The following is a 17920-nucleotide window of genomic DNA, read 5'->3' as shown; positions in this document are numbered from 1 at the left end:
CCATTGTGAAAAAGAGATTGGAAACAATTATCCCCTTTTATGTAATAAAACCATCATTCATGGTTAATTCAGGTCATGTGAACACTTTTAGTTGTTTTTTATTTTCTTTGAGGAAGTAATTTAAATTCATCATTGGCATCAAAATGGTGCCATTAATTGTGTCAAGCATACATTTTATGTCTTTATTTTTTATTTCACTATATGAAAGCATTTTTGTTGCTGTTGTTCCGAAACTTTGGACATTTATGAAATATTTGATTATACAAAATTGGATAATTTTCAATTATTTCTGTAGATATTCTAAATTCTGTACTTAAACTTTGGGGGTGCCAATAATTTCAAAATGGACTGTAGGGACAAAGGAAGGTGGAGTCTATGTTGTGAATGTGGAAACTCACCAGTTCAAATCTAAATGTCTGTTTCAGTCCCTCCTGGTCCTCCAAAAGACCTGCACCATGTCGACGTGGACAAGACTGAAGTGTGGCTGGTCTGGAACTGGCCTGACCGCAATGGAGGAAGTGAGATCACAGGATTCCTGGTTGAGTATCAGGAAGAGGGAGAGAAGGAGTGGGATGAGTGGAAGACTGTCAGCATCCCTGAGAGTCATGTGACTGGCCTGGAGGAAGGAAAGACCTACCGCTTCAGAGTGAGGGCTGAGAACGCAATTGGCCTCAGCAGACCCGACACCACTGTGCCTATCCTCTGCCAGGAGAAACTGGGTAAGATGCAGGATGAAACCCCAACACTCTTTATCAGAGGAATTTTAGACAGGATCAAATATAAATCATTTATAAATGTAGAGTTGTCCCGGTTTTTACTCTCACTTGAAATTAGAGGTTCACAAATGCTTTCTGTAGCTCTTGTTATAGTCCAGATCAGCAAATTAATGTATCGTCAATTGGTCCTTGGAATCAGCTGATCTACTTAATGTTGGTGGTGAAAACAAAGAAATGCTATCGGTGTACCACTATTTGGTAATCTGTTGGTTAACATTAACATTGATGATTCAGTGTTTTTGAACATAATGAGTATAGTAGCGATGACTTCCTCTGTCTGCATGTTCACAGTGCCCCCGATTGTCGAGGTGGACGTTAAGCTCATTGAAGGCATCATTGTGAAGGCTGGCACCACCATCAGGTTACCAGCTATTATGAGAGGAATCCCCATTCCCACTGCCAAGTGGTCCATTGAAGGAGAGGAGATCATCAGCCAGGGCAATGTCAAGATTGACACTGACAACTTCTCCACTGTGCTCATCATTAATGAGTGCACCAGGAACCACACTGGCACCTACCTGCTCACTGTGTCCAACCCAGCTGGAACCAAGACAGTTGCCTTGAACGTCACCGTCCTGGATGTTCCCGCTGCTCCGATTGGACCTGCTAACATCCTGGAAGTCACTCCTGACTCCATGATGATTGAATGGCGTCCTCCAAAGGATGATGGTGGTAGCCCTGTCACCAACTACATCGTGGAGAAGAGAGAGTCCAACAAGGAGACCTGGGGAGGTGTGAGCTCTGGCAGCCTCGCCACCCAGCTCAGAATTACACGCCTACAGAAGGGAGTGGAGTATGTGGTTCGCATTCGTGCTGCGAACAAGATGGGCATTGGCGCTCCTCTGGAGAGTAAGCCCACTGTTGCTGAGCACTCCTTCATGCCGCCCAGCCCCCCTGGTAAGCCACAGACCTCCGATATTTCAGATGATGCTGTTACAGTCGGCTGGACCATGCCCCTGTCTGACGGTGGCAGCCAGATCACCGGCTACATCATCGAGCGTAGACACATGGGAGGAAAGTGGATCCGTGTCAATAAGACACCCTGCAAGGACCTGAGGTACAGAGTCCTGGGTTTATATGAGGGCAATGAGTACGAGTTCAGAGTTTTTGCTGAGAATATTGCCGGCTACAGTGGCCCTTCTCCCATCTCTGACCCCTGCAAGCCCTGCAGGCCTATCACCGTCCCCAGTCCCCCTGTCAACCCTAAAGTTAAAGATTACAGCAAGACCACCGCTGACCTGGTGTGGACCAAACCCACAAAAGACGGGGGCAGCCCTATCCTCGGCTACACTGTGGAAATTAAAAAAGCAGATACTGAAGAATGGAAAAAAGTGAACCTGGACGATTTCATAAAGCAGTGTGCCTACAGAGTGAATGGTCTGGAGGAGGGCGCGACCTACAGATTCAGAGTCCGTGCCTCAAACATGATCGGAGATGGAGAGCCGAGAGAAATCCCAGAGTCCATTACTGCTCAGGATATTCTCATCCCTCCAGAGATTGAGATGGAAGCCACCTGCCGCGATCGTGTCACTGTGCGTGTCGGACACAACATCAACATCATCGGTTACATCAAGGCCCGTCCTGACCCCGAAGTACTTTGGTTGAAGGACGAGACAGTTTTGGAGAACAACAAACGCGTCACCATCACTCAGAACCTGCCTGTGGTCAACCTGAGGATCAAGGAGGCTACAAGAGCTGACCATGGCAAATACATCCTTAAGGCTTCAAATGAGGGTGGTGAGGCCTCCTGCACCATCACAGTCAATGTGTTAGACAGACCCAGCCACTGCCAGAACCTGAACATTACCTATGCAACCAAGGACTCATGCATGATCAACTGGGAGGCCCCTAACGACAACGGTGGATCCGAGATCACCAACTACATTGTGGAGTGCCGTGAGCCCAGCATTAGCATGTGGTCTATGATCTCCTCCAACTGCACCAATCGCAAGATCAAGGCCAAGCTGATGGAGGGCCACGAGTACCTTTTCCGTGTCTGCGCCGAGAACAAGATGGGGCCTGGACCCTCTGTGGAGACCAAGACCCCTCTACTGGCCATTGACCCCATCGAGAAGCCTGGTGAGCCTGAGAACTTCAGAGCTACTGACATTGGTAAGAACCACGTCTATCTGAGATGGAGGAAGCCTGACTATGATGGTGGCAGCCCCAACCTCTCCTACAACCTGGAGTGCAAAGCCAAAGATGCTGAGGAATGGGAGAAACTAAACACTGGCATTCTCACTGACACCTTCTTCCTGGCTGACAAGTGTGTAGAGAACCAGACGTACACCTTCAGGTAGGTTACCTCATTCATACTGATTGTTTTGCAGGGTGCCTCCTTGATTATCACCCAATCTAATGTATATTGCTTTAAAATAATAATTCCCATAATTTCTTATCAAGGGTGCAGACCGTCAATGAAGGAGGCGAAAGTGCCTGGGTGAAACTTGCTGATATTCTGGTGAGGGAGGAGCTCCAGAAGCCTGTCATTGACCTGAAACTATCCGGAACTCTGACAGTGAAGGCTGGAGAGTCAGTCAGGATGGAGGCCGCCCTGAGAGGAAAGCCCCAGCCTGAGGTCAAATGGACAAAAGACAAGGCTGTTGGAGACAACCCCAGAATTAGCTGGGAGACTGGCCTAGATTACTCCAAGTTCCTTATGACCAAGTCAAGACGCACTGACAGCGGAAAGTATATCATCACTGCCACCAACCCAGCTGGCACGTTCACAGGATATGCCAATGTCAACGTCCTGGATGTCCCTGGGCCAGTAAGGAACCTCAGGATTACTGGCACCGGAGCCGACAAGTGCAGAGTGGTGTGGGATGCTCCGGAGGATGATGGAGGTTGCGAGGTAGACAGCTTCATCTTGGAGAAATGCGAGACAAGGAGGATGGTCTGGTCTACATACTCAGCCTCTGTAGTCACACCGTACTGCAACGTCACTCGTCTAGTGGAGGGCAACGAGTATATCTTCAGAGTGAGGGCTGAAAACAAGATGGGAACCGGCCCCGCCATGGAGAGCAAGCCTGTCACTGTCAAGACTCAGTTCAACAAACCTGGACCCCCTGATGCCCCAGATGTCACCAAGGTAAGTGAAAGACTTCCTATTTTATTGATTTTCCATCCATGTCTGACCTAGTTGTAAAAACAAGTTTCTCCATTAATCACATATTTTATGTGATGCAGGTGAGTAAAGATGAGATGACGGTGGTATGGGCTCCTCCTGAGAACGATGGAGGAAAGTCGATCACCGGTTACATTCTGGAGAGGAAAGAGAAGAGGGCAGTGCGCTGGGTGCCGTGTACCAAGAGCCCCATCTCCGAGAGACGCATGAAAGTCACCAACCTAATTCCTAATCACGAGTACCAGTTCAGGGTGAAGGCTGAGAACGAGGTTGGTCTGGGAGAGCCCAGCAAACCCTGCAGACCCGTTGCAGCCAAAGATCCCATCGGTGAGTTGTTGTCACAGCTCAATTTATGTCTTTCAAAAAATTCTTCAGATTTTTTGCCATAGAACATGAGTTAAACAGGGAGCTTAAGATATCAGAGATGTAAATGATGATTCTCCACTGTCTTCTTATGTTCCAGTATTTTTATTGACCTTTGTTTTACTGTCTCTACCTGCAGAGCCCCCAGGTCCACCTGCAGGCCTAAAGGTGGCTGACAGCACCAAGACCTCTATCACATTGTCCTGGTCTAAACCAGTGTACGATGGTGGTGCACCCATTATTGGCTACAGTTTGGACATGAGGCTGAAAAGTGAGGCAGACCCTGAGAAGCCCACAGAGGGCTGGAAGAGAATTGACACCCATGGCCCATTGGTGCTCAAAGAATTCACCATTGGCCAGCTGGATGAGAAGCAGGAGTACGAGTTCAAGGTGTCTGCCCAAAACCAGGTGGGCTGGGGACGCCACGCCTACTTGAAGGAGGCTGTCTTTCCCAAGGAGATCCTGGGTAAGAAGGAACATTGCTATAGCCAACAGCAGCTGTAACCTAATAAATCCATTGTAACATGGTTAATGTTAATAACATTGTAATGATCTTAACACTAATGTGTTTTCATGGCAACAGAGGCTCCAGAGATCGAGCTGGATGCCAGTCTGAGAAAAGGCCTGGCTGTCCGGGCCGGCTGTCCAATCAGGCTTTTTGCTGTGATCAGAGGAAGGCCCGCCCCCAAGGTTACCTGGAAGCGCCTGGGTGTGGACAATGTGGTCCGACGAGGTCACGTGGACCAGGTTGACACCATGTCCTTCCTGGTCATCCCTGAGAGCACCAGAGAGGATTCTGGGAGATACTCGCTGACTCTGTCCAACTCAGCTGGAGAAAAAGCTGTATATGTCCGTGTCAAAGTGCTCGGTGAGAAACAGAAAAATATTGATAAACTTAATTTTTACAACGCTTGTCTTTTTAAACAAAGTTACTTTTTCACAGGTAAGCAATCCATACTATCATACCATACAAGTGATTATTAAATTTATCCTCTGCAGACACTCCTGGTCCCGTCGGTGGCCTGGAGGCAACTGATGTCACCAAGACAACAGCTCAGCTGTCCTGGTTGCCACCAGAGAATGATGGTGGCAGCCCCATCCTCAACTACATTGTGGAGAAACGGGAGGTGGATAGGAAGACATGGAACAAGTGCACAGAAGACTTAAAGAAGACCAGCTTCAAGGTGACCAACATGACACCTGGCATTGAGTACTACTTCAGAGTCACGGCCTGCAACAAGTATGGCATCGGAGTTCCTCAGGACTCAGCTAGGTCCTACCTGGCTGTTGATCCTATCAGTGAGTATCACCAAAGACAGTATGAATAAGGTTTAGTATGTCAGCCCCCTGTGTTCCTCTGCCTCTTTTGCTTTTCCTTTGTGTTTACCCTTCTTAATACCTGCTGTGTGTTGCATCCAGGTGAGCCTGACCCTCCGAAAAAGATGGACGTGTTGGATATCACCAGAAACAGTGCCACACTTGGTTGGCTGAAGCCACTGAGAGACGGAGGAGCCAAGATCAACGGTTATGTGGTGGACTACCAAGAGGAGGGCGCACCTGAGGACAAGTGGACACCTTACTCTGTGGTCAAAGACCTGACCATTGTGGTGGTTGGTCTTAAGGAAGGAAAGAAGTACAAGTTCAGAGTCGCAGCCAGGAACTCAGTGGGAGTCAGCTTGGCCCGAGAGGCAGAAGGAGTGTTTGAGATCAAGGAGCAGCTCAGTGAGTAGACAGACCTAAATTCTACTATAATAGTCTATACTGACAGACTGTTACTAATTGAAATATTTAATTTAAAGCTAGAAAAAAAATGTATAAGTTGAAATCATTTCGTTAAACTTAAGTTTTGTTGTTTCTTCTACTTGTAGTGGCTCCTAAGGTCATCATGCCCGACACTGTGACAGTCAGAGCTGGGTCCAGGATGGTGATTGAGGCCATTGTGGCAGGTAAACCCGCTCCCTACTGCAAGTGGAAGCAGGGCAACGAGGATGTGCTGACATCTGACCGACTGTCTGTTGTAAAGACACTGACAACCTGCACACTAATCATCAAGAACGTGACAAGAAAGGACAGCAGCTACTACAGCCTGTCAGCTGAGAACAGCACTGCCAAGATCAACCAAATCCTCAGAGTCATCGTCATGGGTCAGTTTGAACAACAGACACTCCTGAATCCGCTGGTTCTAAACTGAAAAGATACAGATAATCCTTAAAATGTGAATGATGAATAAAAGATTGATTAGGTGTAAGCTATTGATATCATCATTAATGACTCGTCATCTGTGTCTCTGCAGACATTCCTGGACCCCCTGAAGCTCCTCTAGAGATCACCGAACTGGACATAGATGCCTGCACACTGTTGTGGAACTCGCCACAAGAGGACGGCGGCAGCAACATCACCAACTACATTGTGGAGAAGTGTGACGTCAGCCAGGGCGACTGGATCCCTGTGTCCACATCCTGCACTAAAACCAGCTTCAGAATCACCAAACTGACACCTGGCAAAGAGTACGGCTTCCGAGTCCGTGCTGAGAACAGGTTCGGCATCTCTGAGCCCATTTATTCTGAGAAGATGATCGCCAGATATCCCTTTGGTGAGTCTGAATGAAAACATAACTTTTTTTGGTCCATTATTGATAACCAGATATACAGCTATGACACTATTTACTAATTGTTGTTTTTCTTTATAGATCCTCCCAGTGAGCCCAGAAACCTGCAGATCAACAAGGTCAACAAGGACTTCGTCATCCTGTCATGGGAGCGTCCCAGCAGCGATGGCGGCAGCCCCATTGCTGGATATTCCATTGAAAAGAAGGAGAGGAACAGCCTTCTGTGGGTGAAGGCCAATGAATCCATGGTCAAAGCCACTCAGTACACCTGCAGCAACCTGATCGAGGGCCTGGAGTACACGTTTAGAGTGTCTGCACACAACCTGGCTGGACAGGGCAAACCTTGCAAACAGACTGACTTCATCACTGCCAGGACTGCTGTTGGTATGAAAATGTCCTTCAGTTGATCACAACATAATTTGCTCATGGTTTCAACATATTTGTTTTGTTAAAAAAAAGTTAGGTTAAAGAAAAACACAGACATAAAAATAACATACTCCAGGGAGTGTTATGACAAAACTGTCTGGGTACAGGGAAATCCTTACGTTACAATCTTAAGATAACTGAAATTAAGGAGAGTCTGGGTCTTCACTTAATTTGGCTTTTTTTTATGAGCCTTTTATTTGAATGTTCCACTTGAGGCCATATTACTGCATGTGAAATTTAGTTTTCAGGCCAGTCACACCACCTAAGTTCCCACTCTTTCTACACACCTTTGTTTCTTTCCACCCAGACCCACCAGGTAAACCAGAACCCATGGATGTGACCAAGCACTCCGTGTCACTGGTTTGGAGCCGTCCTAAGCATGATGGCGGCAGCAAGCTGATTGGCTACTACGTGGAGTACACAAAGCTTCCAGAGGAGAAGTGGACTCGCTGTAATGCCAACTGCATGAACATCCAGACGGAGAACTATGTGGTGACCGGTCTGGAGGAGGGCCAACAGTACCAGTTTAGAATCATCGCCAAGACGGCTATCAACATCAGCCTGCCATCAGAGCTGTCCGACCCCATACCTGTCATCGCAGAAAATGGTAAAACTCCAAAGAGGAAGGAAAACTGTGTCTGACAAATCAAGTTATTGACAAATAATTACGATTATTCTCTCTCCTCCCCCCGGGCAGTTTCTCCTCGTGTGGAACTGGGTGTCAACATGAAGAACCTGATCGTGGTAAAAGCCGGAGAGAACGTCTGCCTGGACGCTGAAGTGTTTGGCAAGCCGCTGCCAAAGGTGAGCTGGAAGAGAGATGGAGTGCCTCTGGTCCTCACCGAAGGAATGAAGATGACCCACAAGAAACATGTCCACCTGCTGGAGCTCTACTCTGTCACCAGGAGGGAGTCTGGAGACTACACAATAACTGCCGAGAACATCAATGGCACCAAGTACGCCACCATCAAGGTCAAGGTGCTTGGTAAGTTATATTTTATTTTACAATTTTGCCTAGGCTATTCTTTAACAAAGAACAAAGAAACTAACCTCCCCCTGTTTCCCCTGCAGACAAACCAGGCCCTCCAGCCTCTGTGAAAATTACTAAAGTGTTTGCAGACCGTGTTAAACTGCGATGGGAGCCCCCACTTGCAGACGGCGGTTCTGAGATAACCAACTACATCATCGAGAAGCGTGAGACAAGCAGGGCCAACTGGGCACTGGTAACCTCCAACATCCACGGACACATCACCGACTGCTCGGTGGAGAAACTCATTGAAGGACATGAGTACCAGTTCAGAGTCAGTGCTGAGAACCAGTATGGTGTGGGAGACCCCATCATGACTGATGCCATAATGGTCAAGAACCCATACGGTATGTTCAGACCACTACAATTGGCCATTAAAGGAACTAGGCTGCAATTCCTTAAATGGCTACTGGATACAGACTTTAAGAAAACTTTTACTGTACTGAAGTCTCTTTGAAAAGTGCTGAATATAGTACAAAAAGGAAAATGTCCACAAAAACGATCATCTTAGTGACTAATTACAATAATTCTCTGACATGTCTCCACAAATATTTTGTATGTTGAAAAAAATCGTGTTAGGTTGGTCAAAGTTGGAAACATTGCAATGACTAAGCCTGTTGAAGTATGTTTAAATTATATGATAAAAATCTTTATTTACTATCAAACTCTTTCCTTCATTTATCATTCAGCATTCTGCTGATAACATTTACAATTTACATGATCTGGCCAATGTATCAGTCATTCATCAACCTTGTTTTTAATAATTTAATTTTTGAGTTCAGTCCCTTCTAAATCACTATGTGGATGAATACTTGATTGACGAGGCAGCGCATTTTACCTGTTGATGAGATAAGATAAATTCAAAGACTGATGGGATTTTATCATGACATTATCTTTTCCGTCAGATGTTCCCGGTCCATGTGAGCCACCAGTCATAACCAACATTACCAAGAACTCCATGACAATCAGCTGGAAGGCTCCAGCTAATGACGGCAAGGCTCCCATTCTGGGCTACATGGTGGAGAAACGTGAAGCCACTGAACTGACCTGGGCTAAAATCAACCGCCGGCCAGTCATTGACAGGACCATCAAAGCTGTTCAGCTGACTGAGGGCTCTGAGTACGAGTTCAGAGTCATCGCCATGAACAAGGCTGGTCTGGGCAAACCCAGTGATGCAACCAATGCTGCACTAGCTGTCGATCCTGTCTGTGAGTATATGCTTTAAAAGACACATTTCAGAAATTAAACAAAGATGCATCAAACGGACAAGGCTGATATTAACAATTCTTTTTAATTGATCAAATTATCAGTGGATTTTTTCTTATAAAATAATAACATGCAACATTATAATTCTCCAGATCCTCCTGGCCCACCTGCCTTCCCCAAGGTGGTGGACTCCACCAAGAGCTCCATCAGCCTTAGCTGGACCAAACCTGCGTACGACGGTGGCTGTGAGATTATTGGCTACCTGGTGGAGTGCAAACGAGCAGAAGCCGAGGACTGGACAAAGTGCAACATCCCGAAAAAGCTCCAGGCCACAAAATTCTTGGTGACTGGCCTGATGGACAACACAGAGTACCAGTTCAGAGTCATCGCTGTCAACAAGATTGGCTACAGCGAGCCCAGTGAAGTCCCTGGAAACCACATGGCCAAGGACATCCTAAGTACATTCCTCAACTGTTTATTATACCACTTTACTTTGAAAAATACCCTCTAAGCATGAAGTCATGTGAATCAAGTAGTTTATCTTTTACATCATTTAACGAATCAAGTTCAGTACAGCGGTAGCACTTTAGTAAAAATAAATGAATTATTTGCGGAATTAGCTACCGGTCTCCCCGTTTGTGCCAATATTTCATGACGTGACTTAATAAAATTCTTGACAAATTAAAAAATTTTGATTTAAACCTGTCATGAATCATTTGGTAGTAGCAGACATAGGCTAATGAAGACATGAAAACTATGCAGGATGACTAAGATTTCATAGCTAGTGTCAACTAATATGCTGTGGCCCCAAACCACAAGTTTCTCCTCACATGATCTCAATCATCGGTAAAAATGAATACCTATTCATTGCAAGAAAACGACATGAAAACATAGGACCGTACTGTATGTTCACTGTTTTTTCATTTAGCAAACTTAGTTAACTAGTAACACTTGAGCACAATTGAGCTTCTTCAGTAAAAGTAAACATTTTCTAAATCTAATTGACCATTGTTCTTTGGTAAAAGTCCAAATCATAACAATGATAAAGTCCTCTATGGTTGATCAAGAAAACAAATCTACAACGTAGATTGAGCATCATAGCAATCTTTGGATCTGCCTCAATGGTTAATTTCAGGATACTTAATTTTGCATCGACACTCATTTCAGACAGCTAATTATCCATGCATAAACAGCATGTATTCTTAGTACAATCAGTTGCCCTTGCTAGAAGAGATACAGAAAACCAGACAAGGTCAGATTGAATAAATATTGTAGAACTCAGATGTGATACAACAGTAAAGTTATGATAACTAAGTGAGTTTCTGTCTCTCCTCCAGTTGCTCCTGAAGCTGAACTGGATGCTGACTTGAGAAAGGCTTTGGTTCTTCGAGCCGGTGTCACCATGAGGCTCTACGTCCCGCTAAGAGGGCGCCCACCACCGAAGGTGACATGGACGAAGATGAACGCCAACCTGAAGGATAGGCAGGGCCTGCTGATCAAGACATCAGACTGGGACACCTTACTGATGATTGAGGACATTAACAGATACGATGCCGGAAAATACATCCTAACGCTGGAGAACAGCAGCGGCTCCAAGAGCTACACCATCGTGGTCAAGGTCCTTGGTAAAAATGGCTGACAGCAGAAAGAAACCTAATGAGGAAAATGAAAAGGAGTACAGTCACCCCAATGAGCATGGGTTTGGTATGTTACAGGTGGAAAGAAAACTAGGCTTCTGGGGTTAAAATCAAGTCAGTTTATCCTTGAGTAAAGGTCAGTGCAGGTCAGTTTCTTTTATGAACCTGCAACGCTTTCATATACAGTTGTTGAACCAATGGTTATATTTATCTTATTCACTATTTCAAAATGTTCACTTTTTAACCGGAAGCAATCCAGGTTTTACCCTGCTTTCCAGATGTCTTTTCACCTGCAAATCACCAAAACTGTGCTCACTGGAACAGTAAGAGGCAGTATTATATTTCGTAAAAAGTAGTATTAGAAAAAGATTATTATTGAGCAATATAGCTGTGAAGTTAGACAATAATTTATGAAAAATTATACAGTGTACCCATAAGCTAAAAATATCTGCTGAACCTGGAAATCCTTTTCACCAAATAATATATTTCCTCCCAGGAATAATGAAAAGATGTTTTCACTCCCATCAGGTGCATCTACGACCTGACTTGTATTGCAGTTCAATTCAGTTCATTCAACAACAAGCTCTGAGCCAGTTTTACTGCTTCTCTTCCTCTCCAGATTCTCCTGGACCGCCTGTGAACCTGATCGTAAAGGAGACCTCCAGAAGCCACGCCTGCATCACCTGGGATGCCCCGCTGATTGATGGTGGCAGCCCGGTGAAGAGCTACATTGTAGAGAAACGTCTGGCTGAGAGGAAGGCCTGGACCTGTGTGGCAGCAGACTGCCCCAAGATTTCCTTCAGGATTACCAACCTGGAAGCGGGACAGGCCTACTGCTTCAGAGTGCTAGCCGAAAATGCGTATGGCATCGGAGAGGGCTGCGAGACTGCCGGCAGCGTCCGAGCCTCAGGTAGCTACAAGTCACTGTTGTTGTTTTGTTAATTATGATACATTTTTTTGCACAGTACAGTAGACTTTTGAGTACATTAGAGTACAGTACAATAGACTGCAGTAGAGTAATTGAGTACGTAAAAGGGACTATTTTATATACGCCTCAACTAGATTAGAGTGGTCCAGTTACTTTTACACTCAATACTGAGTGGAATTGCCATTTTAAAACCTTTATTTAAACTCAGAGAAATGAAACATGTATGTTTTGTACCATGTATTAGAGGAAACAGAGTTTCCATCAAATTAAATAACCACCATATATGAGTTTTAATTAAAAAAATCTTAACCTTCAAATTTCCCCCCAAAAATGCATAGGACATAAATTCAGTGTCCTCAATAGTAGCTACTGCCCTGACTGCAATTGGACCAAAAAACAAAACAAAAAAACAAAGCAGACAAAACAATCAGAACTGGACCTAAGAGTAATGGTCGAGATCAGTAGCCAAGAACCAAGATATATCAGGAGTCAAACAAAGCTACACGTTTTATTTAAATCTGAGGCTAGGGAACTTGTCCAAAGTACTAAAGCATCATCCACATTAAACACATCTTGTTTAACACAAACCACATGCCTAGTCTTAACCCAGCTCCGCTCCCTCTTCAGAGCAACCAGGTCCAGTGACGGACTTCAAAGCTCAGAAGACCACCAAGGACTCCATCACCCTGGGCTGGAAGAAGCCCATCAGCAATGGTGGAAGCCACATTACTGCTTACATCCTGGAGCAGAGTGAAGGCGAAGACAAATGGAAGCAGATCCTCAAGGGCAAGCACACCTCACACACCATTGGCGAGCTGAATGAGGGCAAGGAGTACTTGTTCAGAGTCAAGGCACTCAATGAGTCTGGGGAGGGACCACCCACTGAGCTCACTGTTGTTGCCAAGGACCAGTTTGGTAAGAAATCGGACTGACACAGCCATCATTCCAGATATTGTTTGTTATAGTTGGATGTTTTGCTAGCACATAAAATTGTGTCCAACTATTTTCTGATTATCAAATTCCTTTGGATTTCAGTGCTACCTGACTGCAACTTGAGCAGTCTTCCTGATGGCTGCTACGTGGTGAAGGAGGGCAGCACCAAGCGTATCAATATCCCCATCACCGGAGTACCCTATCCCACTGCCACCTGGAAGAAGGGCGATGTGGCACTTGGAGACACTGGACGGATGTGTGTTGAGGCATCTCAGGGTGTCACCACGCTGCTAATAAGAGACTGCCAGAGAGGAGATGCTGACACTTACACCATCAACGTCAGGAACAGCGCTGGCTCCAAGGACTGCAAGTTCCAGCTGAAGGTGGTTGGCAAGCCAGGCATCTGTACTGGACCCATTAAGTTTGACGAGATCACAGCCGACGGCATCACCCTCGAGTGGGGACCACCCAAAGATGATGGCGGTGCAGAGGTGTCTAACTACATTGTGGAGAAGAGGAGGACGACAGACAATAAGTGGGCCACGGTGGCTTCAGCCATCCAGAAGACTACCATGAGGGTGATCAGGCTCCACGATGGACTGGAGTATATCTTTAGAGTGTTTGCTGAGAACAAGTATGGGGTTGGAGAGTATCTGAGGTCTGAACCTGTCATTGCCCAGCATCCATTCAGTGAGTATCTCACTTCTGCATAATGCTAATTAAATTTTTCATTCCATTTTGGCCTGAGGCAACTACGTCTATTATGGTCCATCTGTTGTTAGTTACAGTGTTTTACCTCCAAGTGGTCAGTCTCCTTTCACAGAAGTTTTGATAATATTTACTCTAAAAATACATCAAATGTCATTTTCAGACCTTGAGTCATAAATGTTTCTTGAATCAGGCCAAAAAAATCAGTTGGTTGGGTGAAATTATTTCCAATTTCAAGTTTTCCAAAAAAAAATTCCACAAATGTAATTTTTTTTATTCTAGTGTAGTGATGTTACCGGTTTGTCTTGTTTCAAGATACTGACTCTTATTTCTAGAAAAACTTTTGAATGAGTGAAATTGTCTCACCCTTTTGCTCCTAATCTCAGGTTCATTCGAGACTGGTTGCAAAGAGATGTCTCCACCCCCAATTTGGCTTTGTCTCCCTCTCTCACTATTTCGTTGCAGGCTGTTAACACTCCTGTACTAAAAATGTATGTGTCAAAACAACATTGAGGATCTGGATCCAATTTAGACGTTAGATATCAGTTAGCCAGGTTTAGAGAGCTCAAGATTATCCATACATTTACCATGTTTGAGCAACTATCGGCTAAATTTAGTCTTTCCAGGCATCATTTTTTTGGGTTCTCCCTGCATAGATCCTTGATTCCTGGGTCTCCCTGATGACACACAGTTTGACTCTTTTCCAACCCCCCCCCTACTTTGAAATACTGACAACTATCTATAGACAAACTTGTTCTTTACAAGCCACCTCACTAAACGACATTAAATCTCAATGGGAGGAGGAACTGGGTGAGGAAATATCAGATTAATTATGGGTAGAGACACTCAAAAGGGATCACCTCTCCTCTATTGGGACTCCTCCAATGCAAACTCATTTACAGGGCTCATTGGACCAAACTAAGATCAACCCAAATATACAAGGATGTAAGCTCTAACTGTGTACAATGTAACCTGAGTCCCGCAAATCATGTTCATATGTTTTGGCGTTACCCATGTTTTACTGTTTTCTGCGGTGACATTTAATACATGAATCAGGATGTAATTACCGTTCTCACTACATTGGCGATTAATCTTGCTCAGATGGTAATCCTCAGCACGCCTTTCCCATACTCTCTGGATGAAAACCATTTTAAATTGCACAAAGATGGAAAAAGTAGACACTTAAAGGATCAATAAGCACATTCTGTATATATGTATATACAGATTCACTCAAAACATTAAAACCGGTAACTGGTTTTAATGTTCTGGCTGAATGGTGTACATAAATAGGTTTTTTTTTTTGTTGTTGTTGATGTTGTTGTTATGTTCTTGTCCCACACTCTGTTTAGATGTTTTGTTTTTTTGATGTGTTGCTTTGTAGTCCTACTAAATAGTTTACTAGTGCGATTATTTTGTAAATAAAGGATATGTTGAAAATCCAATCAACAAAGCTATAAAAAAAAAAAAAAAAGCTATCTCATACCCCTGGCTGCTCCTCGAATTTAGGAAAATTGGATGCTGATAATGAGACCAGATAAATTTTTAAGATTAAGTTTGTTTGCAGATTGGAATTAATTTAAAAATAATAATATGCTGCTTTGGCAAGATGGACATGCATAGAAAACGTATCTTTATTTTATATTATCAATCTTTCATAAGTCTTTTTAAAATAGTGACCCAACCAACAAACTGATTGAAATGCTTATGTTGGATAAACCTTTTAGAAATTCACATTGTGTGTCGAGGTACAAAGTTTTAATGCAAAGTACAAAAAATGAATACTATTGCATGTGCAAGAATGTAACAGTAAAAGTTACTGTGCTTCATGAAGACAAACTAAACTGTCTCAGGCACTGGTGGCTATGCTAAGACTTTTACAACTGACTGTGGTTTGTAAGAAGGATTTTCATTTCTTGCATTCTTTCCTAATCCTTTCACCCCTCTGTCTTGCAATCCTCAGATGTGCCCGAGGCGCCTGCTCCTCCAGAAATTGTGAGCATCCGCCATGAGTCTGCCATCCTGACTTGGGCTGATCCAAGGGACACTGGTGGCTCCCCAATTACCGGTAGAAGACTGTGATGGATATTAGCTTATAGTTAAGCATGAGCAAATAGAAAACAGCAATCATCGCGGCTAACGTATTTTGTGTTCTCTGTAGGATATCATGTGGAGTTTAAGGAGCGGAACAGTCTAATGTGGAAACGGGCCAATAAGACTCCTCTGAGAGTGAAAGAGTGCAGAGTGACTGGCCTGATAGAGGGACTAGAGTACGAGTTCAGGGTGATGGCCATGAACATTGCTGGCCTAGGGAAGGCAAGCAAGGTCACTGAGGCTGTGGTTGCCTTGGATCCTATTGGTGAGTTTGCTGCTTTTTTTCCTAACATGAAGAAGTAAATTCTTCTTTGGCAACTCTCCAGTTTTTATTACAGTATTAAATACTTGAATGGAAAAATGTAAATGCTGTTTTTAAAAGCATGTCTTGTGTTCTCTTTATATTTTAATGCATATACTTTGTGTTCTATTAGATCCTCCTGGAAAGCCTGAGGTGATTAACGTCACCAGGAGCATGGTCACCCTGATGTGGACTGCTCCCAAATATGACGGCGGCTACAAGCTGACCGGTTACATGGTGGAGAAGCTGGAAGCTGGTGGAAAAGCCTGGATGAAGGCCCATCATGTCAACATCCAGGGCTGTGCCTTCACCGTCACTGACCTGGCAGAGGGATCTGGGTATCAATTCAGGATCAGAGCCAAGAATGCTGCTGGGGCTATCAGTGCTCCTTCAGAGTCTACTGAACTTCTGACCTGCAAGGATGAGTACGGTAAGCTGAATAATATATTGATTCAGGTAGTTTGGCAGTTGTGAGTGACTGCAGGTCCATGAAATGTTTTTATTCTATTTTCACAAATATCAGGTCTTTAAAAGTCATTTTGTCCTGAATTTAAATTTATGAAGTCTGTAGACAGTTATAACACAACTTTCTTCCGTCCTCTCTGCAGAGCCCCCAACCATCACTATTGACCCAGACATGAAGGACGGTGTATCGGTCAGGGCAGGAGATACCATTGTGATCTCAGCCTCCAAGATTGTTGGCAAACCTCCACCCACTGCTGTCTGGTCCAAGGGAGGCCGTGAGTTCAAGAACTCTGACATCAACACCATTACCAGCACCCCCACCTCCTCTACTCTGTCCATCAAGTACGCAAGCCGGAAGAACACAGGCGAATACACAATCACAGCCAGCAATCCCTTCGGCATTAAGGAAGAACATGTAAAGGTGAAGGTCCTGGACGCGCCTGGACCTCCAGGCCCCATTGAAGCCAGTAACATTTCAGCTGAGAAGTGTACTCTGACCTGGCTTCCCCCAGAGGAGGATGGAGGCTCCTCTATTAAGTCCTACATTCTCGAGAAGAGAGAAACCAGCCGCCTGCAGTGGACCAAGCTAGCTGAAAATGTCGTGGACTGCAGATATATAGCCAGTAAACTAATCAAGGGCAATGAGTACATCTTCAGAGTGTCTGCTGTGAACCAGTATGGCATTGGAGACTCAAGCCAATCTGGTCCAGTCAAAATGGTTGACAGTTTCCGTAAGTTTATATGGTTTATATATGATTATTTCGTTTATAATACTTTTAAAAAGAAAATTATATGAAAATGATAAAATTGAAAATTCACAGATAACCATAGGATGAAAATTCTTTGTGTTCACTGTATAACTGACCAAAATGTTCCTACATATTTTGTTTGCCCAGGCCCACCAGGCCCACCCTCAGCCCCAGACATTGATAATGTCAGTAGGAATGCTGTCACCATTTCATGGAAGAGACCAGCACAGGATGGCGGAAGTGACATCGGAGGATATTGTGTAGAGAGGAAAGAGAGGAGAGGAATGAGATGGGTGAGAGCCAGTAAGAGGACGATCCCTGACCTGCGCTTTAAGGTGCAAGGCCTGAGTGAGGGAGTAGAGTATGAGTTTAGAGTCACTGCTGAGAACAAGGCTGGATTTGGAGAACCAAGTGAGCCATCATGCCCTGTGTTGACCAAGGATATTGTGTGTGAGTAAAACTGGACTTCTCATTTAATTCTGAATCACATTATAAAACAGGAAAGTTGCATGTGCAGAAAAGTAAAAAAATACGAGCACCATAAACCCCAATAACTTCTTTAAATTCTTGGTTTT

At 44.5% G+C, this 17920-nt stretch overlaps 1 protein-coding gene across 1 annotated transcript in view; it reads left to right on the top strand.

Annotated features, from left to right (window-relative positions):
- The window catches only part of ttn.2 (titin, tandem duplicate 2), a 247977-nt gene that overhangs the window by 182322 nt on the left and 47735 nt on the right, over nucleotides 1-17920 (top strand). Inside the window, exons 163-187 of the mRNA XM_040148607.1 lie at nucleotides 426-719; nucleotides 1068-3072; nucleotides 3180-3867; nucleotides 3966-4230; nucleotides 4406-4732; nucleotides 4850-5134; nucleotides 5266-5565; nucleotides 5686-5988; nucleotides 6135-6410; nucleotides 6560-6859; nucleotides 6956-7258; nucleotides 7608-7907; nucleotides 7998-8285; nucleotides 8372-8674; nucleotides 9233-9535; nucleotides 9686-9991; nucleotides 10871-11158; nucleotides 11790-12080; nucleotides 12726-13013; nucleotides 13134-13721; nucleotides 15700-15804; nucleotides 15898-16095; nucleotides 16265-16561; nucleotides 16740-17327; nucleotides 17493-17795. Of these exons, the coding sequence (XP_040004541.1) occupies nucleotides 426-719; nucleotides 1068-3072; nucleotides 3180-3867; nucleotides 3966-4230; nucleotides 4406-4732; nucleotides 4850-5134; nucleotides 5266-5565; nucleotides 5686-5988; nucleotides 6135-6410; nucleotides 6560-6859; nucleotides 6956-7258; nucleotides 7608-7907; nucleotides 7998-8285; nucleotides 8372-8674; nucleotides 9233-9535; nucleotides 9686-9991; nucleotides 10871-11158; nucleotides 11790-12080; nucleotides 12726-13013; nucleotides 13134-13721; nucleotides 15700-15804; nucleotides 15898-16095; nucleotides 16265-16561; nucleotides 16740-17327; nucleotides 17493-17795 (9792 nt within the window). The remainder of the gene's footprint in view (nucleotides 1-425; nucleotides 720-1067; nucleotides 3073-3179; nucleotides 3868-3965; nucleotides 4231-4405; nucleotides 4733-4849; nucleotides 5135-5265; nucleotides 5566-5685; nucleotides 5989-6134; nucleotides 6411-6559; nucleotides 6860-6955; nucleotides 7259-7607; nucleotides 7908-7997; nucleotides 8286-8371; nucleotides 8675-9232; nucleotides 9536-9685; nucleotides 9992-10870; nucleotides 11159-11789; nucleotides 12081-12725; nucleotides 13014-13133; nucleotides 13722-15699; nucleotides 15805-15897; nucleotides 16096-16264; nucleotides 16562-16739; nucleotides 17328-17492; nucleotides 17796-17920) is intronic.

This window comes from Xiphias gladius, chromosome 16 (assembly GCF_016859285.1).
Source record: "Xiphias gladius isolate SHS-SW01 ecotype Sanya breed wild chromosome 16, ASM1685928v1, whole genome shotgun sequence".
In the NCBI taxonomy this organism is placed as follows: Eukaryota; Metazoa; Chordata; class Actinopteri; order Istiophoriformes; family Xiphiidae; genus Xiphias; species Xiphias gladius.
The sequence above is the reverse complement of the archived record's forward strand: the minus strand, read 5'-3'. Positions and strand labels throughout refer to the sequence as shown.